This window comes from Aphelocoma coerulescens, chromosome 2 (assembly GCF_041296385.1).
Source record: "Aphelocoma coerulescens isolate FSJ_1873_10779 chromosome 2, UR_Acoe_1.0, whole genome shotgun sequence".
Lineage (NCBI taxonomy): Eukaryota > Metazoa > Chordata > Aves > Passeriformes > Corvidae > Aphelocoma > Aphelocoma coerulescens.
The window spans coordinates 48,027,862-48,050,224 of record NC_091015.1 but is presented as its reverse complement, the minus strand read 5'-3'; the positions used below and the strand labels follow the sequence as shown (position 1 = coordinate 48,050,224).

General features: G+C 42.2%; 1 protein-coding gene across 14 annotated transcripts in view; it reads right to left on the bottom strand.

The window, feature by feature from the left end:
• The window catches only part of RARB (retinoic acid receptor beta), a 329,805-nt gene that overhangs the window by 17,797 nt on the left and 289,645 nt on the right, over nt 1-22,363 (bottom strand). For all 14 annotated transcript variants that reach the window (XM_069007313.1, XM_069007312.1, XM_069007314.1 and 11 more), the window contains one exon: nt 3,816-3,976. In XM_069007313.1, the coding sequence (XP_068863414.1) occupies nt 3,816-3,976 (161 nt within the window). The remainder of the gene's footprint in view (nt 1-3,815; nt 3,977-22,363) is intronic.

Sequence of the window (22,363 nt, the reverse complement as noted above, 5' to 3'; positions counted from 1 at the left end):
TTTAGTAAAAGGAGCAATGCACTCCAGCTCTGGCGAGTTCACCGAGGACCACGGCATATGTCCCTGCTCAGTCCCAGTATCAGGAGATACATACATACATACATACATACATACATATATATATTCCTCTGCAATGGCACAGAACAATAGCTGTATAACTTCTAAGCCTTACAAAGAACAATATGCTGCCAAGATGTGAAACCTCTTCACTTCCAGCCAGCCAGGAGAAACCAGCAGAATCTGCAGCAAGGGTCTGCAGAGCCAAAATTGTTTTCTGTCTTATCCTTCCTTTATCACAAGGCTGATGTAACACAGCTGTAGACTTACAAGTAATACCACTCTCAAGGGACAAGCAGTATAGTTACACTCAATTATACTATAAAGTATGACATCTCCAGAGAAATTACTCAGGCACTCTCTCTTACCTAGATGACAGTAATAAAACAGATCTGTTTATGATGGAGTTTTGGAATCCATTACATATAAACAGCTTGCTGATTCTCATCATTGGAAGACCTGTACTTGTCACTGCCCACCAAATGCAACTGTTAAGTCAAATGACCCAGGGAATTTAATACAAGTGCTATTCTCCCATTATTTTAAGTAGACTTCTATTAACTATGCAAAGTATGGGGCCACTTTTTCTTTTTAAAGAGCAGATGGCTATAAAAAAACCATAATTGAAAAATGCTTCTCCAAAACCATTTTTAACAGGTAAAAACACAATGGGGGAGTGGGGGTGAAATCACCACGTAACCTTTCCCTCTGGGAAATGCAGGCTGCAGTGCTCAAGAGTGAGAAGAGCCAGATACACAAGCCAAATGCCTGAACAGATTTTTTTTTTTTATTATATCTCTGTAGCAACTTTTTTACTTTACACTCTTATACTTAAAATTCTTTGCTTGTTTTAGCAACAAATGAAATCTTCTTTTAAAACAGTTTGAATGATCACGTAACCAAAGGCACTCAGGGGCTGCTCTTGCAGAACGCTTTCTTCCAGCCGCCATCGCTGCCAGTACACAAGTGCAAGGCTCACAAAATTCAAGGCAATCCATATTGGTTAAAAACACTCACTTCTCACCCCTCACTTAGAGAATTAAATTAGAAACTCTACGGTTATAAAAGCAGTCTGTATGCTCTGTAGTGTGAGCACGTCATGCTTCATGACTGAGAGCACACAGAACCACACATAAAAGCAGGACTGGGGGCAGTCTTCTACCTGTACTAGATTGTTACTATCAAGAAAAGCAGAGTAGCAGAGGTGCCTAGCTCCCCTTGGACTCAGCACTTAGAAAAAGGGCTGTCTGCTCCTTTGTTTTTTGATTTCTGGTCTCTACTTCAAGTGTCTCAGACTGTTGCCAGAGCCCTGCCGTTCGATCAGCAGCTGGTGGTGGTGTCCAAGCACTGGAGCTGTGCTCCTGTGACCAGCACACACAGCTCCCACATCCCAGATCCTCCTGTATCCTCAGCGCTGCAGAAAGGCTTCTCCCCTGCCCCTGGGCTGACGGGTGGCTAGAGGGGAAGATGACCCTTACTCCAGCCTTAGTGCTACTCTGTCCTTCCCACATAAGCTTTTGGCACTGAAGTCCTACATAAAATGCTGGAGTGGCTGCCAGACCTTACCTAGATGAGAGATTTAAACACTCCATTTCACACACAGACTATGAGAATGCAGTTAAGAAGACAGTATTTAGCACCACTGCTATTAGTTTTGACTCAGCATTTGAAGGCAGCTGCATCAGTCTCAAAGATTCAAGGTAAGCCAAAAGTAACTCTTTCAGTATAATTTTGTTATTGCAGCTTGTATGTTACCAAGCCATGACAAAACAGGAGGGAGCTCAGCCCCATGCAGCAGTCCACCACTGTGGACTTCCAACAGACGAATGCTAAAAGCAAAATATCTCCTGCCCTGAGATATGAATGTCCCATTGGGCCTGAGATACAAATGACCAATATCCAGCCCCAGAGAGAGTGTGGTCAGGTCATGGCTACTCGTGCTCCTTAGACAGACTAGATTCATCTGCTCATTACTGACATCCAAGTGGTCTCAATAAGGGCTCTGAAATTCCAACAGGGACATAAACTTGCCATGGGCTTCAGATGGAACCTAAGGACGAAGGCATCAGCAGTGGGTGTGATATGCAACAAGACCCTCTCCAATTTCATCCACTTGTATCATTTCAAGAGCTAAAATATTAATGATACTTCAGCATCCAATACCTAATGCAAGTGTAGAGGTGCCAAGGTTTATCTTTCAGCCCTCCAGGATCTCTGGCAATTACCAGGATGCAGTACCATCCCACCAGCTGCAATGCACTCTGCTAACTCTGAGGTAACGTGGAAATGCATACCAACATGTTCCTCTGGGAAGGACCAGACAAGCATGTGGAGGACAGGCTCCTTCCCCAGTACTAACCAATCTACATGGTCAGTATACTGATCTACATCAGAAATAAATGTGAAAAGTGTTTGTGAAAATACTTTCAGTGACATGAAAAACATACCTTCTTCTATCATCACACCACATGCATTTGCTTTTCTTGCACTTAAATACCAAGACTTACACTTAGACCTCAGTTTTGAGCCTTGCCCTTTGCTTTGTAAATACATTAAAATGCCATAAAACAGCACCCTGATTGCTAGAACAGTGCATATTGATGGCACACAGGAATTTGCCTACATCACTCTGAGAAATTTAATGTTTGTTTCAATAGCAGAAAATTTACTCAAAACAGAGAGCAATCCAGTGACAGAAGTATTTCATCTGGCCTCTGGGGATTGCATCCCAGATCTTCATCTGGGGCTGAAGGGCAAGGACTGTGGAGGCAGCTGTCTCCTCAGCCCAGCCATGTCACTCCTGAACTCCTGCTCTCAGCAATGAGAGCACATGCTTGACTACCTCAGGATGTGTGTCTCCCTCTGAAACAGCCAGCGCTGCTGCAACCAACAGCAAGCCCAGACCCAGCAAAGTCATTCCTCCATTGACAATGCTCTAAACAATACCTAAGTTATTTTTTTGTCATCTCTTTTATTATTGGATTTGCAAACTTGACATTGAATTTTCTTTAATCGATTAATATCACTGAGCTTCCCTGTATTTAGCAACATATATATGTATAGAAGAAAAATTATTTCCCTGACTCATCTCTTCAGAAGTTCCCATAAGTACTGAGCTTCTTGATGGGGGGGCTGATTTTTCATTTCTAAAAGCTGCAGAAGTTTTTGCTGGTATGTGATATTTTGGTAGACTGGGAAAGGATGTGTAATTTTTGGGGTTGTCATGTGCAGAGCCAGGAGTCGAACTCAATGATCCTTGTGGGTCCCTTCCAACTCAGGATATTTTATGATTCTAGAAATAAATGGCAAATGAGCATTTTGGAAACTGTTTTACTTAAACATTTCATATTCTCCTTGACCTTGGTAGCTTTGGGACTATCACCAGTAATCCAGCAGCATTTAAGAACTCCCTACACCTGCAAAGTTGTAATCCGCTGACGCACGAGCAGAGATCACATCTTTGGAAGCCAACAAATTTCTAATGAATGATGGAATGTAACTGACTCATGGTCTCGGAGCTGGTCGTTTGGCTGGATTAATCCTCCAGACGTCTGCCGCGATGCCGCTAAGTAGTGCTCACGTCTAAGTGCAATTTCTCTCCCCAGCAGGCAGCGTTCGCACGCACACCTCTGCTTTTCCCTGGCTAAGGAGGTGCAAAGAGTGCATCTACTGCTCCATCTATTTAAAATGTCCAGAGCCTCCAAAATTCACATCATCCAGGCGTATCCAGAACGCTATGTGCCTCAAACCATACTAACCGTAGTGTATTTTCCCAGCTGGCAGAGAGAGGGGAAGGTTTCCTGGTGAGCTTTTCGGATCTTCTCAGTGAGATCATCTAACTCTGCTGTCATTTCATAGTTTTCTGTGGACTCCTGCTTTGAAGGTTCCTTCTTCTTTTTGTTCCTATCATTTCTGACAGCTGTAAGAAAAGCAGAGATACAGATCACATGGGGTTATTCAGATCAACCTATGTTGCTTCTGCTGCTCTATTTTTAAAAATGCTGTTACTTTAAACGTACATTATTTTCGGTGAATATAAAAACGTTATATGCACAGAGAACATTACTTCCAGCTTACTTATTTAAAAATAATTCAAGAACTAAATGTAATGAGCAGTGATGAAACCAAACTTCCACAGGGGTTTGTTGTGGGTGTGCCATCACACTCCCATAGTATCTGCCTTCCAGGAAAGTCTACTACAACTTTATATGCACAGTGTCTTAGTAACTTTGTGCGGTGGGATTTTTTCACTGTAGCACTACAGCTGTGCATGGTGGATGGTGAAGTCCTCTACAGTGACACAGTTGCTATTTTACTGGATGTGAACAACACTAAAAAAAGACAGTAACTGTCTTTCTTCTTAAGTACCTCCGCATGGAAGATAACAAAACCCCATACTAACACAAACTCCACCAAACAAAAGTTATTTAAAAGGAAAGTTAAATGTGAAAACAGTAAATGAAAGAAGATGAAACACATAAACCCCAAGTTCTGAAGATCAAAGGAGAAGCACAAACACTTGAAAGAGTAAAAATGGCAGTGAAGCTATCTAAAGTTGCTTGCCATCTGCTTCTGCACTCAGATCAGCCTTCTACCTTCCCCCGGCCGTGGGGGATTACTGGAAATATGCATCGTGCGCACTCATGCTGTAATTGATTTCCCACATATTTGTGTTCTGTAATAAAATATGACAGCTGCTCCATCACCATGCTGCTCTTTGTTCTTTTAATGAAAATAGCTTAATTTTACAAAACGTGCCCAGGAGATAAGTCCATGTCCGCAGTATTGCCAGTAATTGTGAATTTTATCAAGAGGCTTGCTGTTAGCTAAAGCTAACGTCTTAAGCGTAACCAGATGCATAAGGCTTTACAACAAAGCCAAGCAAAATCAATCCCTCTCCCCAAAGACTCCATGTCAATATTAAACACCCTGAAGACTAAATGTTACTGGATAAATAAAACCAATCCTAACATTGTTAGTATTCAAAACCTCACGATATTTAAAACAAGGCCCTAAACTCGCAGGGTGCGGCTGGTGGGTTTGGCACATGTGAGCATGGCCAGGGATTTTGGATGGCCAAAGATCTGCTGATTCTTATTTGTACTGTCCTGCCCCACAAAGTGCATCTATCCATGCCGTAGGGAGGGAAGCACAGAGCCACCTCCGTGCCAGCTCTTTTTCCCTGTGGGTTCCCCAGGCCCATCTCCACATTTTCTGTGGTTGCTTCCTACATGCCAGTGAACCACAAATAATCACAAAGAGGAGAAAAAATAGTGAGCTGGGAAAGCATCAGAGTCAGGGGCATCTACAGAAATAACATATTGTGTGTAATAGAAAACTAGTAGAGATGTGGGGAATATTGTTTCTCCTTCACGAGGCCGTTAGGCACATAGTCCATGCAATGTATGGCTCTGGTTTTCTCACTAAAGGTCTGACTTTGCAACTGAGAGAACTCTGACACCAATCATTCACATTTAAAGCATGAACTTGACTTAACTGTGTGACAGACCCGCACTGAAGTCAGTCATGTGCTTGGCTGGATCAGGGCTGGGATGCTGAGCACCCCACTGGATTAAAGCCTAACCTTGAATACCATCAATTTTGCTGTTTGGAGAACACAGACTCAAAGGAGGCCAGCAAGAGTGGACCAGAAAAGGTTATTGCTTGAAAAAGGTACAATGCTACCAATGTAGTCAGATTTAGGGGGATAGACTGGATCACCCCACTTCCTTTTACGAGTTTTCCCTTCAAGTAAATGCTGTGGTTTGTTTGCTGGACCCCAGGGCAGAGCACAAGTGCCACGTTTGGCACTGAAAAAACATCCAGGACCCAGAGGTACGTCTTGAGTGCTGTGAACTGCCACTGCACTTCAGAAATAAATCCTAATCACTGCTGTACTTGGGAGATAAAAGAGTTCCCTAGAAAATTCTCAAAACTCCTATACAACCACAAAGAGCAATAAACCTTTGTCACAAAGCCCCACTTACTTATAGCTCTACAAGCTGATTGACTAATTTGCCAAGCAGGCAGCCTCAGCAACTACTTCCCTCCACAGCTTTGAACTCCTTGTGGAAGATGAACACGTTATTTAGACCAGGCTTCGAAGCAGGTGCCAAGGGCTCCCAGAGACCAGGAGGTAACTCTGGCAGGAACCCTGCCATGCTCCTTTGCTACCCCAGCACTACTCCTTCTGCAGCTGTATCTGAAGTCCCTTTCCCTCCAAAGCCACCACAGGGACAGCTGCTCATCAACTCTCACCACCAAATTAGCCCAGCTCTTTCCTCTTTGTTTTTTGGTGCAAATCAAAGGGGAGAAAGGGGAGAAGGAATGTATCCTGAAAACTAAAAAAAGTTTTTGTTCCTCATTAACTTTCTTGTATGATTCTGATAGCTTTTATAATAATGATAAAACCAGAATAATATATATCTTCTTGCTTTATTCATTAAGGCTGCATCAGACATGTCAGTGTTTCTATATTCCCTGTAAGATAACGGATTAAAGCGCTGACGTATAACACCCAAGCTCCAAAAATATAAAGCATTTCAATAACACTAAACTATTGGGCAGATTTAACTACAGCTATAATTCAACATGCAAAAAAAAAGAGAGAGAGAAAGAGAGTAAGACAACACTATGTTTAAAAGAGTTAAATAAAAACATATAAACACACATTTACGCAGTAAATTTAAAAACCATCACTGGTCTGGAAACAGGAACTGTCACACTGCATGTGGGAAGGGTTTTGGATTACAGCTTATGCTTATATTACATAAATCACACCTTTTGGTATCTTGATCTTTACATGCATACGATCACATCAATCCCCAATGCAATTCCACTGCCTTTTAATGATGATATGCCAGTGATGAATCTGTGTCACAGTTAATGCTGCTGTAGAAAACTCAGGTTATGAATTTCATTACTTGTGCACTAAATTCTGACTTGATGGCTGCATTAATTAGAAGCGCCCAAGAGGGGACAGTATGGAAGCTCTCTTGCCCTATAAGAACTCCTGGAAGTTAAAAAAACCTTAAAGAAAAATAAATACGGTGGTGGTGTGTGGAAAGAGAATGCAAAAAGGTGTATCTTGATACGTGAGGAAGCCAGGTCCTGGCGCGCCTCAGAAGGCTGAGCGACACACGCCCACACCTGTGCACGTCTGCTTCAATCCATCTTCCTGTGACAGCTTCCCTGTCCCCTTGACACACACGCCAGGACTTGTGCTCCCACACCCAGAAACCTCCAGGCATCCACAGCAGGGTTTGCAAGCTGGAAAAGTACTTTCTGTTGCCTTAAGAACCAGCCCCTACCTTCAAATGTTCAGCCTCCTCCCTGATGGTAGAGGGGCAGAACATCACCTCTTGTCCTGTTGAGTCTGTTCTCCTCACCCCAGGTTTGCCATTGCTTTTTCCTTAGCCTCAGATACACTTTCCCTCTTCTACTTGAAGAGATGGACAGGGCAAAAAAGTTGCATGAGGGTCAGATATATTTTTCAAGGAAAGCAGGGTCTGCTGTAGATGGAACTAAGTATAGGGAAGACACAGGCATCTTCTCTTGGAGAACCCCAGTGCTCCCATTTAATAACTATGCAGCACCCCTGCCTGAGTGGGGTCATTTCAAGCATGTCCTAAAGCACGGAATCATCCAGTCTTAAACATGAGCCCCTCAGGTCCACCAAACTTAGCCACTGCTTGGCCTAAGAACAGTCTGGGATCCAGCCCATGAGATTTAGACAGTTTCGAGACAATCAGGTAAAATCATTGAATAGTGACTATTTGTACATCCCTTTGTCAAAGGTGGCACAAACATGTCCAAAGGAGAAGAACTTGGCACTCTCAATGCAATTTTTCCTATTACTTGCACAACCTGTGCTTCCCCAGATATCTAGAAGATACACAGACAGCTCCTTTCATGTATTATAATGATAATCAGCTTAAGTTCACAATTTGAAATGCTATCACTGCAGTTTTGTCTCTCGGAGATCCCCGTGACCTTCGAAGAGCTCTGTGTACTAGTTAGCTAGTTTTGTTCCTGTAGCAACAACTACTAGTGCTTCCAGTCAGTTCACATTCCTGTAAAACCACACTTCTCTTGTCCCCAAATATTTTGGAAGTTACTCGTTAAGCTAACAAACCTCAAAAGCACCATAAAGCACACAGAGCAAGTCAGTAATTGCACAGCGCTGGGCACAAGGTTGGTTTGCAAAAAGACTCCTTTTGTTTGTAAAACCCAATGAGAAGAGAAGCGGGAGGTGAACTGAGGTAGGAACACTGCAGACCTGCCAGTTCTCCCTTCTGGGCAGAGGCTTGCTGTCCCGCCTGTCCTCCTGCTCCTTGGGAAGGCACCTGTCCCTGTGTGAACGCCAGGTAGCCTGGGCAGGCTGATGGTACCACATGCGGCCGTGGGGCTGACGCTCAGCACTGCAGCCGGGAAATCCAGGAGCGTCAAGATGTTTGTTAAGGTGGAAACCCACAAACCTTGCACAGCTCCTCCACACTCTTGCTTCTTCAACTCCAGAGGCAGCTCCTAAAACATTTCTAATTCCGGTAGAAGTTAGCAGCTGTGGACAATTTCAGTCAAATATGCAAAACGCTTACCTACTGCCAGTGCCAGGTTTGCTCCATCAGGTTAAATGCCCAACATATACCACGCAGTACTGTTCAACAAACTGTGCTAATGGTATGGAATGGCAGTCCATAAGGATGTCTTTCCCAACAGCCACGTTGGAAAATCTCAAACCAAGGGAGACTTAGCAACCCTGATGCTGCTGCTGCTGCTGACCTAGGCTCTCTGACCCAATGGTCAAAAGCAGCACCCAGCTGTGCATCCCAAGCAGCTCCCAAGCCCAGGAACTGCTAGAAGAAAGCACAGAGATGAGGGAACTCAAGGAGGTTGAGTTTCCCATCTCCAACGTAAGTAAAGGAACAAAATAATCCTCTCGAAAGCAGCACAATCACACTCGACAAACTGACAAGCCATCAACTCAGGATGGTGAGACTCCTGTTCATGTTAACAGCAGTGCAATTGCAAGCCAAACATACTAAAATATGCAGAACGCCAGGTAGTTATAAATAGATTGGTTTCCTAGGTCGTGATTTCCAGATGAAATAATGTTTTCTTTTAGGCAAAACAGCTCAGTCTTAAAAAAAGCCAGGAAACTATTTTAAAACAAATTTCCATGCCGAAACTTGGCTTTGACATATGGAGAATGATGAGAGACAAAGCCCATTTCAAACACAAACCTCTCATTTCTAATGGAAAAAGCCAATAACAAGTACACAATTGTGTAAGGGGCTTACACAACCAAAACACATTGAAACCTGCATGTTTTGTGGCTGATTCTGAGAAATCAACCATGTCAGCTGTTGGATAACAATCGCCAGAAGAAAACATCTCAAATTAAGTGAGATAGTATCTCTCTACAGACACATATCAAAATTAACAGGGAGCACAGAGAAACGATCATGGTAGACATTTCATAAGCACCTGGCACGCTATCATTTTTCCCCAGGCACAGAGCAAGCACGTATATTACAGAATTCAAGCCCGCCCTGGGTTTCCTATTGAGAAATAACATTCAGCTATGGCAAACCCGCCCCGGCCAACACGCCAGAAACCTCAGTTCAACCACAGGGGAACACACCACAGGTCCAGAGGACATTGTCCTGTCACCTGCCTTCACGTACACTGGCCCTTCCAGCCACTTGTGGTATTTTTTTTTTTTTGAGGAAGGTGAATCTGAACTCTGCCTTGCAGCTTTGTATTATTCATTACATAATTGCTATGTTTTATTAGAAATATGATCTATTATAACCTTGAATATGGTAACTTAAATGACATTGAAAATTAGATTATTCTTATTATTAGAGAAGTGAGAAAGGTACTAAACATTTGTAAGGCTGATAATCAATCAGTGTATCCATGTGAGTGCAATAAAAATCAATCAGGAGCTAGTGCGTTTAAATCTAATTTTTTAAGCATGACATTTTCTTCTGAGTTTCTTTTTTAAATGTCACCCTCTTCTACAACAGTGATTGATTCTATCCCCAGGGATAGTTAACTCCAACTGTTTTATTCATTGCGCTGAGCTCTTGTATCCACAGTCTTTTCTAAATATCAAATTAATGACAACAATAATATTTTCATCAAAATGTGAAATTCAGAAATAGGCATTCATGGAATCAAAACAGCAAGAAGCGCGGCAGTACATTTAAATTGCTTCAAATACCAGGGACCTTTTAACTAGCAGGCAGTGTACTTTATTTAACACAGAAAATGGTGGAATTTTGTGTCCCTCCCGTCACTTTTTCCTCCCATAAAAGAGAAGGCCAAGGATTTGCTTGTTTAAAACATAATTCATTTAGAAATGTTTCAGCAGTGAACAATTAATCATTGGCTATAGGGAGTCTGTGAGTAATTACCTATGCCTTCAAAATAACCTTATTAGGCTATTGTAAGTATAGGGGAGACCTTTGATACCTATAGCCTAAGGGCCTCTATTTTTCCATTCATGCACAGGGGATTTATATGGTTATATCCTGACGAAAGCAACATATCCCCCATTTATGTGTGGGGATAACTGCAGGGTTAATATATCAAGAGCTGAGTTATAAGAGCAGGTTTCATTATATGAATGAATGATACAAATGGATGCTCTACAGCTTTATTCAACTGGCGTGAAACTTCATCTGTGGTTTCAAGGATTCCCATCAGCCTGAACAATTTTATTTTTGACATGAAATTTGGCACGTGCTATTGTCACATCCCTGAAATATTAGTAAGTGGAATGAGCAAAAAAAGGAGTTCCTGGTCCTTTGAAAAAATAAATACCATCTGAAATCAGATGTAGGACCAAAACTGAAAAGCCAATGCACAACAAGAGGCTGAGAAAAATACCCCTGGAAAATAGTTGAAAAAAGTGCCTTTGGCATTTTTTTTACCTATTTATTTTAAATTATTATTTATATTATTTCACTGTATTTAAAAAAAAAAATTATTGTAATTTTCTTTTTTTTTTGTTTTTTTTTTTGTTTGTTTGTTTGTTTTTTTTATTTTAAGACATCCAGAAGCAAAACCAGCAGCTATCATACTCAGGATACCTAGAACTGCCAATCCAAGACCCAAAACCACTGTGGACAGAAAACAAATGGTTCTACAGGCACATTTGTCTTGAATGCTGCAGAAGGACAGGACAAAAAAAAAAACAACTAAAAAAAAAAACAAAACCAAAAAGCAAACAAACAAAAAACAACAAACAAAAAAAACCAAATTCACCAAAATTCCATAAGCTGTTTCCGTAACACAAGTGTATGAATACACCACTAATGTCTACCTTTATATTTACTATACTATTTCAGGACTGGTTCAAGTTCTGCAGAACATGCCAAACAGAGTAACAAGAATAAAAATCAGGACTCCAGAAATACAAATGGAATCCCCATACACACTCCCCAAACAGGCCCTAAGCACAAATGAGAAATGAGGAAGTTGCAAAAACAGAAAGACAGTAAACAAGTGGGGGAAAAAAACCAAGCAAACCAACCAGAAGAAAATGTGTGCAGGTGGGTGTGGGCAGGTAGAGGAGGAGAGGATGAGGAGCAGCTGAGCCAGAGGCAGGACAGACAGGGCAAAGCATCTATACCGGGGGCTAAACTGAAAGAGGACTACTTGGTCTCCCTTACCATCTCCCTACATACTGCAATCAAAGTAGGTGGAGAGATGGGATTATACATTAAATGATGAACTGTTTAAATAGCATTTGCCCTGTGATTTCCATTTTCAAAGTGCTTTAATATAATCAACTAATTGATAGTGTGAAATAGGATAATCCACACGCTCTAAGCAGTTGATGCTTAAAGAGCTATTGAAGGCTGTTAGCATTAACAATTACAGGCAGAATAAATCACTAATATTTCCCAGGAAGACCCACCAACATATCTGCAATGGAAATAGCCTAGCCATACTCATTGATTTGGACAAAATTTACTCACTGGTATGTTTCCATCTGTACTTCACATAGACATCACCTCAAGTTACTTAATACAGCCAGAAATTCTCATAGGTGAGACGGAATATCTCCACAGGCAGGTCTTGCAACGTCCCTGCACATCTTGTGCAGCTGTTAAATTAAACTACACACGTGTCATTCCCTCCTCACTCTGGCCATGCCCCATCTCTCTCAGTATTCTGCATTAAATCAGTCACTTCCTTACTCTCAACATAAAACCTACAACTTTTATTAAGATCTACCATGCCACTTGCAACAGGTTTGCAAGTAATTGCACCACATGGTGGATATTGCCAGTCTTTCCCTTCCCTGCTCCATGCAAGAATGGGAAGGAGCTTTGGGAATCAATCACTCCATCTGGGGAGGTTTCCTAAATTTACAGGGCTTCTGCAGGTAACCTACTGTGAAGTGCCAGCCCATGGCAGAATCCCCATGAAACTTAAACCCTCAGGGAAGAGAAGTCTTGTGCTTACTATCTACTGTTTTGGCTGCCAAGATCCCAGTGGATATACTAGTGACTTCTGTGGCAGTCTAGACAAAATTCTGCGTGCAGCTGGTTAAACCAAAATACTCTGGGGAAATGGAGGACAGATTTCCTGCAATTGCAGTGTCTTAACACATTAGCTAAAAATACACAAGACCACAAACACAAAGTGATTATTCCTTCTCTTCCTTACAGCTAAAGTGAACAAATGTATATACAGCAGTTGAAAAACTCTTCTAAATAATCAGCCTGAAAATGAATTTCTATTAGGCTATAGTGCATTTCTTTTACCATAGGCTGGGTGAAGAAAAAAATCCCTAAATTTCAAACTCTGAACTTTCAGTCAGAAATTACTGAGAGGCCATTAAATCTGTCTCATCTGATTTCAGCTGTTGAAGTGCCCTTTCAAGCTACCTTCTCAAAGCAACTGCCCTTTTGAGCTACAGTCTTGAAGCCTGGTACACTAACTCTTTATAGATAACCGATTATGAGTAAAAATATCCTGAATCTGACCTTTCTCTCCAGGGTCATCAAAAGGTAAATCAGTCTACTTATCTATAGATATTACATTAATTTCTCTTAGGAGACAGTCATGGTAGTATGATGCTTCACAACTGGGAGATGCTGGGGTTATCCAAAGTCCTCATTTCAATTTGCTGGGCATTATCCAGGACCACTGATGGCCAAGGAAGTGCATGGCTGTAAGTTAAGACCAGACACTGCAACCTATTCCTGCCCACTGCCTGCCTGTAGCACTTCACACTTCAACCTGCTGCAGCTATTTTATTTCTTATCCTAACACACACCAAGGAAAAGAATATGACTTGCTTTTTACTTAACTGGCAAGCTACCTACCATGACAAATTGCAACCTCTTTCCTGACAATGCCATTAACAGACTTCTTCCATACAATAACTTTCCATAATAACCACATTCATCCAATGTAATGAATGAGTCTGAGCTACAGGACAAATTCTGATGGTGCATGATAAAACTGACTTTATGGGACAGCTAATGGAAAGGCTACCAAAAAAAGGAGGTGAGCTGGAAGACCCCTTCCCTTTGCTTGCACATGGACACTCAGGACTAAGGACAATGGCTCCCCAGAAGGAAGAGCAGAAGTTCAGGAGCAATACCAAGACAGCATGTCACTGCATTTCTCCCTTTTATTATGGGTGGTTTCATGCAGTGAACACAGTCTGGCTTTCCCCAAACAGGGTTTGCTCCTACATTATTCACCAGAATTAAAAATAGCAGCCCCAACTTATCCCCACTGCTGTTTTTGTCTTGCAGTGGCGCTACTCCACTGATCGCAGCAGAGTCCTATTAGTGCAAAACTACAGTAGCGTAGTGGGAGATCAGGTCTAATATCTGTATCTGCAGATGGATAACACCGCATTCATACCTATGTTTCATTTCTTTGTTTTGCCCCCAAGGCTGAATTTCACATTTGTACCTCCTGGTGGCTTGTGCAATTGTGTAAAGGTGCATCTAGCGAGAGAGCTGCCAACTGACAACACGTCTGAAGAGGCTTTGCGTGCGCGGGCGCTTCATCAGGCACAGAGAACACATCGCCTCCCACAACCGTAAATTGAGCTCATGAAGGTGCAGGAACAGTTGTTCCCGGCATGTTTTAAGAAAGGGAGCTGCAGTCTTGAATCGCAGCGCTTGCCTGTGTTACAGCCTCAGCAGCTTGCAGCCCTGGCCTCCCACTAGGCCAGGGACAATAAAAGCAAAGAAATAGCTCAGAATCTATTTACCTATTCCTCCAAAGCGAATGTGGAAAACACACCATTATGAACTTAACACACATTCCTTCCTAAATGCAAACACTTGCTCATACTCCTCCTACTAAAACAAAATAAAATAGAATTGCAATTGGGAGGTTATTTCCTTCTCTCAAGGTGCCAAGATTGACTCCCAAAGTGGAGGGCAGGGGGGACAGAGTGTGCACCCCACACCCATGCTCAGCCTCCCTGCTCGGGCTTACCCTCCTGGCTGGCTGAAGCAGCAGGAGAAAGGAAGAACTGTATCACTTAGCCAGGTGGACCTAGAAGCACTGTTAGATCAGACAGGAAAAATTGCCTGTTTAAGCCTCACACTGATGCACAGTCCAATACAGCTGGTGGGCACACATCTGCACTGGCCAGGGGGCTTGGACTGCAGGTGGGTTTGATTTTTTAAAGAACAGTGCCTGTTGTTAAAGCTTGCCATAATACTACCAAAAAAAAGCTTCATCAAAGGGGAAAATAACATGCCCGAACAATACTGTTGCATCTCACTGCATTTTAGTGTGTTGTTTACATCCTCTCCCTTCCCAAAAGCCGAGCAGCTGGAATAAACAATCTGCATATTTGTTGTTGGGGTGGGGCTTTTTTTTTTGAAGATTACATAGTTCTGTTTTCACCAATTGTAACCTAAAGAGAAAGTAAGGAGTGAGGTCAGAGGACTTCTTTTTCTTTCCATCTCAGGATTTCAGGAAAGCCACGGCAAGCCAGCCAGCAGGCTCTGGGAAAGCCCTGCTGAGGCTGGCTGCTGCTGCAGGTAAAGAAGTCTATTCACTTTCAGCTTTAGCATCTCACTGCCCACCCCAAAGTGCTACACCTGCCAGCTGAGGCACTTGAAAGGCCTTTGCCTCCCAGGCTTTTCTTCGGATCCCTTTCTGCCCATGCATGGCATAACTCAGCTCTGAGCTCCAGCCAGGCTTAATGGGCAGCAGCTGAAGCCTCAGCTCACTTCTGGGATCCCTGTGCCTGGGACAGCAGCAGGCTTTAATGCCACTCTTCAAAGCAAAAGGTGCCTTGGGAGACAAAGGCTCTTGTTTTTGCCTTTAATAAATACTTCTCCATCCATAATTCACATGCAGAAATACTGCTTCTCACCTATTAATGCAGGCTCTCTGGACATCTGTATTCCTGCTTCATGTAGAGGCAAAAGCATCATGGCATTACGGGGTCGAATTCCCTTAACACACCTGCAGCAACCTCAGCTGTTTCCACGCTCACGTTATGACATGAATCACTCCCCACAAGCCTGCACCTAATTATCAGACTGTCTATTTTGATATATTTTATCTTTTATGTACAATGCCAAAGAAGTTCTTTAAAATACATTCCAAATATTCTTTCATTAAAAAAAAAAGCTTTCTTGTCTGGGACTGAAGTTCTGAAATAGCAGGAGTAAGTGGACAAGATTACTTAAAAAAGAAGTCGTGCTAGTAACTACACAACTGGCTCAGAGAGCTTAATTCTGTCAGTCAGGGTCAAGGAGAATCAAATCCTGATTTCTCCAAAAGATCTTTTTAAATATCCCCAGTAAAGCCAGCACAGAACCTTTTTACATTAAGTGCTTTCACAGCACACCAGACCAGCCTGATGTAGTGATCACACAAGAAGCAAAGCAGACAGACACTTGTTTCCAGGAAATAGAAAGATACTAAGAAAAGCAGCCTTTTTATTTTTGATTTGAAATCAAAGTCATTATTGAGGGCTCTGCAACTTCCAGGGCAAGACTTAGTGCACACAAGGGAGCTCATTTTGAGAAGGCAAACAGGCAGCAGGTCAACACAGAGTTAACTCAATAAAATAATAATTTCTACTTGGATAAACTGACCTAGTTTTCCCAGACTTCTCCATGAAAACAAAGGATGCAACTTGGACATGAGATGATGTCTGAAAGGGAAGCCAAGGGCTGGGCAAGGAGACTGAATTCAACACACAGCTGGTCCTTAACTTAATGAGGGTGGTGGTCCCCAGTTGGCAGTAGAAGTAACTACCCAGCAAGGATCATCTGGCATTACAGGTGGCTGCTACCCCCATCTTATCTCAGTGGTGCTGATGACAAATCCCTCATGTCTGTCACCAGTGTGGGATTGGGCCCTGAACTCATTGTACACAGGTTGGGTGACTGTTCCAGCTAGGATGGTCTTCTCCGAGACAGTGGCAAGTGCAAGATGAAAGATGTACTAACAGAAGGGTTTCTACGAGGTGCTCAGGATACTGTTCTAGGGCTACAACCCCCATGGGAAGCATGGGCTAAAAACTCAAGATTTCCAAAAGCATAGCTTTATTCAGTTCCTAAAAGAGCTGATGAACATCCACCTGCCTAGGCAGCTGCAGGACTGCCCCAGAGCATCAGGCTGCATGGCACGCACAGCGCAGCCAAGTCCTCCAGGGCCTGGGATGCACAACATGGAGGACAGGAACAGACAAGGCTCCTTCCCGGCCCCCCTTGTAACTCAACCCGAAATTCTGCAAATCTGAACACAACAGACAACTCTTTATTTTGGGATTCAACCCAATGTTATTTTCAGCAAAGCTTTGTTGTGCTGGAACACCTCCAACCAGCTCAAGTTAAACAATTTGCCCAGAGAAAATGTTCAATGAAGGGGAAACATAAAAGTATGCACAGAAAGAGGCCTGAGTCCCCCTCTTTTCTAATCCATCACACAGCATTAGGGATTAAATACTCATTAAAAATATATATAATAAACCGTTAAGACAGGATATCTAGTGATTCCTCTTAATTGCCTCATTTTTCCCACACCCTGGTTTCTAGGGAATATTTTTAAATATTCCTCCTCTATTAGTGCAAGGCCCCTTTATCAGAGGGTTACCTCCCTGCCTCACTCCCCCAGCCAAGAAAGAAGACCCCAAACCTCATGGGGTTATACTGCACATCCTCCGAGAGGCAGATGATATGTCTGTTTATGTATGTTCACACCTTACAGTGTCTAAATTCTCGTAGGAAAAATGTTCCTAATAAACATGTGAAATAGCTGTAGCTGACTTAGAAAACAACAGGAAAAGTTGCCAAGAAAAGGCTTTGACTCTCTTTTGAGGACAAACAGGATTTAAGCCTTCTTCAGAATTAAAGGAATAAAATATTTATGCTTATTCTCCTCTGGTCCTGTTTACTTTTCCTTGTGTTATGAGTGAGGTTTGAACATAATAGGGTTTCTTTTTCTTAGTAACAACTATCCTCTTGCTTCTATTTGTTTTTGGGATTTTTTAAATTATGATTATTTTCATTCCTTTTCCTTTTAAAATTATTTTCCGGATGTTCTGATTTAATAGCAATATTCAACTGAAGAGGCATCCACAGAAGGGGGGCAGAAAAAAATTTGTTCTGAGTTTCTCTTCCAAATTACTGAAAGGGCAAATCAAACATCTTGCTTGTAAAAAAGTGCTGTCAAAAGGCTCTTATGAACTAACGGTCACTTGTTCCAGGGATCTGGATCACGCAGGTTTGATCCTGGAGCTACTCAACGGGATAACCAGATGGTGCAGCACAGTACAACATGGACAACAAGACCAAACACACACTGAGCTCTGGACTTCTTCACCAATCTTCACAAGACCCCTAATTGGAAACACAAGAGCTCAAGAGCTCCCTGCCCAACAGAGGCAGACTGGTACTGTCAGGGAGCAATTCAAGCTCCCCAAACCTAATGCTTCATCTTCCAGCATCAACAACTTTCCTGTATCACAAAAAAAAGCTCCTTGATGAAATTTTGAGTGGCTTTTCCCAGCCCTTTCCCCCTTTTTTTTGATTTTTGTGTCTCCACTAAAATCAAAACATACCAAGTCACAGGTCACCTAGAAGAAGTGCTATGGCAAGAAAAACATGGAAAAGGTAGTCCTTGCATTAAGCAGCAGCTCACACAGCTACACTGCAGTGAGGGATGCTGAACATGTGAGGTGCAACAGTTCAGCACATTAGGATATTCACTTAGTGCTGATTTGTCCCCCTGGGCTGATGCCTCCTCTACTGGTGTCTCCAGCTTACAAAATGGCTAAAACTTGTGCAATGCCACAATCAGCCTTCTTGATATATAGAACAAATTCTTATGTATTAGCTAACATCTTATACTTAACTTTAAAAACTATAAAAAATAGATCTCAGTCTTTGCCACTGGAACATTCTCTAGAAGTACATAGTATATTAAATTACTGCACTTCATAAGAGTATATGTAACTTGTGGATTCTTTGAAATGTAAAACTCCCCATAAACTCCAGGGCTTCCTGGCAATTTCCATATTTTTCTGCCTCTCTTACATTGTATTAATATTTCCATGATGCAAAATGTAATCAGCTAGTTGGGAGTTAAAAACAAGGAGAGATGGGAAGAAGCAAAGGATTTGCAGCAGCACCCATTGCACCAGGGCTGACTGACAGCAGAAAACCTGTTAATGATGGAAACAGGAGGAGACAGAGCAGGTGAAAACAGAGTCCCTGGATCGACCGGTGTGTCAAGGAATGATGTCCTCTCCTGCTCCTTCAACCGTGCAGTGATGTCTTCACCAAAACCACTTGCCAAGGGAATAGAGCCCAGCTCTCTGCCAGCGACCTGGCACCCCTCAACCATCTGACAAATTGTGTGTGTGCTCACTGCTGAAGGAGTGAGGTGGTCTACAGCATTTCTAAAATGCTTTCCTTTATCACCCAGTATCATTCAATTTAGTATACTAAATTGAATGATTAAGTGATGGATTAATCCATCACATGGATTAAGTGATGTTTTAATCCATCCTGACTGCTAAGTTTTCCTATTTAATTTAAGGCATTTTTTTCCCAAGCTCTCAAGTTTTATGGTAAAGAGTTTCCCAGGTTCAAATACATCAAGTTCTGCCTCCAAGAAAATACTGACGGTGGAGCATCGACCTCCTTAACACGGGAAATAACAAGCTAAAGTGCAAAATGCACAACACTATCTGCCAGTAATCCTTCTTCCCCCAAGTTTAAAGACAACAAATGTTTAAAAATATAATGTGTTGAAAATTATACAAATGTAATATGCTTTGTTAGTCTGTTATTTTCAATGGTTTGTAAAGTCCTCCCTCAGAGGATTGGACTTAAATCATTCATTAACTTGAAGCCGATTGCTTTGTCCTGCAAAGGGGGAAGAACATGGATTTCTCAGATGTAACCCAATTTCCTAACAGAAACAAAAACAACCTCACGAAATTCAGTTACCAAAACAATCTATCATACCCTAAGCAGAATGTAAATAAATTAAATTACAAAATTAGCTCCTTCACCAAAGTATAACTTTACACAGAGTTTTAAAATTAACACTTCACTTGCTTCGAAGTTTGAAAAAAGAAAGAAAAAAAGAAAGAAAGAAAAGTAGGTCAGCATGTTTCCCCAGCATGTCTTTCTGACTCCATTAAAACTGTCTGTCAGATGACTAACCATGCCTGTAATCCAACTAAAAGCATGTTTGCTTTCTGTTGCACTTTTTGCCAGGGGAAAGGAAGAATTCCACTTAGCTTTAACTCTGAAATTCAGGTAAATGTCTCCGAAGTCAGACAATTTCCTCACATTTACTTACCAAATCTGTTTACATCAACAACAAGCAACTGGTTATGGATGCATGGCACTGAGAAACGATCCCACAGCTCATTAAATGCCGATCAGCCACAGGCACCGCCTGTAGGGCTTTAAGCTACAACTTGTAGAAGTCAGGTTTCAGAGCTGTTGTCTGATTGACAGACTTTTCATGAGACCTAGATTTAAACATTTAAGAGCTTTCAGAAACAGGCTAGCATGCAAACAAGTACTGGAGTAAAATAAGATGGGGCAAAACCATTTCTGTTCATTTTGGGCTAGAGAACATTAAAAATTCTAACGCCTTATGATCTTTCTTTTTCCTTTTATAGAATTGGCAGCTGAGTGTTATTTAAGTTTGGATGGAAAGGGTGTTATTTCTACTGCTTGTACACCATCTACTTTAAAAAATCCTTTACACTTTCCACATGAGCGCTGAAGAACTGGAGATTAACTGTTCTGATGTATTTTAAAATGAGCATGTGATACAAAGTCAAACTAAAAACAAATTGAGGCTATTTTTAGAGCACAGTCCTAGGGCCAGTATCCCAGCAGGAGGAGCTGCAACGTGTCAGCCGGCTTATCGCAGGCACGGCAATGGAAAACTCCCCCTGCTCCAACAATTCATCCAGCGGATGAAAGCAAGCCATGAGAGCCTGACAGCAGCAGAGGGAAACCCATGGCCTCATCTACTTATGGAGAGATCTCCCTAAACTGTCTTTGAGTGCTTACTGCTTTCCAAGCGTCTGCTTTCCATCTTCCACACCATCAGCACAGGAGCCACTCTCTGCAGAGAGCCCAGTCTGAGCTTTGCTTCTTTGCCTTTTGCAGAAGCACCTACCCCGTGCAAGACCATCTCCAGTAAAGAGATCACCAGGAAAACAAAACTTTGCAGATATTAACCAGCAGAAAGACAGACACATGTTTCTTGAGGGGAAGGACCAAACAAGCCTCTCCTTTGATAGAGAGTCCTTCAGGAACATTTGGGTTGCTGCAGTTCAGACTTCCCAGAACTCTTGGGAACAATTTACTGCATTTCTCATGAACCTTGGCTACTGTAGATAACATTTTCAGGTTGGCCTGACAACCAAATAAGCCATGTTTAGCTTCAAGGCCCAGAACACTGGCAATTTGCTCGTTCCCAGACTGATATTTATCTCACTGACATTTCTCCGTCTTTCGGCTTCAACATCCCAAAATTAAAAAAAAAAAAAAAGAAAAAAAAAGACCATCCAAAGGGAGAAAAAAGATCACAAAGAAATCACAAGGTGCCAGTATAGAAAGCACAAGCCACATGGCACAACGGCAATTAGAAAGAGAGATGCAAAGATGCCCCAAGTCCCTGAACAAGAAAATGATCCGAATGAGGAACACGAAGCAGTGAACTGAGTGCATAAAGGAAGAATGGAAGCTCTGAAACAAAGCTTTTGAGGTCATGGGATTGGGGTCTCAGCAGTTATGTCCGCATGACAAAGCAAATGTGGCCTCAGCATCGTTCTTAGGAGTGCAGGGACTGGGTAGGAACTGGCTACCTCCAGATTTCCCATCTGCTCCTACAGCAGCATCGCCCAGCACAGGAAAAGGCAGAAACCAGGGTTTTCCTTGCCATGAAAGCAGCTGGGATACTAAACTCAAGAATAGGTAAAGATGACCTGCAATGGCAACATAAATGCACAGAGCCAATGTCTTTACATGAACAATTCAGAATAATGGTATAAACCAAAGTGGGGGATGAGAAATAACAGAAAAAGGCCAGGGAAAAAATGAGATCTATGTTGAGAAGTGCTTTTACAAGAGATATATGCCCAAAATGCCTTTTACTGGGAAACTGACAGAAGAAAGCATCTGATGATCCCTAAAACACCCCAAAGGTGTAAAATGAAAAATATTAAAAGTTAGACGTGTATCAATGCCAACTGTTCTCAAGGAAGAGCCTAATCGCCAGAGGAGGATCTCCACAGAAGGTGGCACACGGCAGGACTGCCACAGAAACCTGAGCTGCAAGCACCAACAGACACACCATGGGCTCTGACATGTGCTCCCTTAAAATAAGGATGGGTTCAATAAAGTCTGAGGACTTTGCTAGAGCACTGAACAGTAGCAAGCACTTCTCTGGAGTGTGCTGCAGGTCTAAGCAGAAATTAGACTGTGTGTGCATTATACTTTTCCCTGGCTCTAGTCATCTGAAGTTTCACCTGTAATGAAAGAAAAGTTACTTCTACAAGGGCTCCGTGCCACTCAGCTGAATAACTTCCACAAGATTGCGAACCATTCAGAAAGTCCTTTCCTAAAGCACATCTCTTTCAGAGCATGGCTGGGTACTGCAGTACAAATGATTAGCATAATAACTTCAGAAGTGTCACAAATTTAATAAAACACCTTGTTGAGCAAAAACGTAAGAAAGGCACACATTTACAGTTGTCAAAGATTGGGATTGATGGATGCAGACAAAGGCTTCAGAGAGCACACGAGCCCTGGTAACTTCT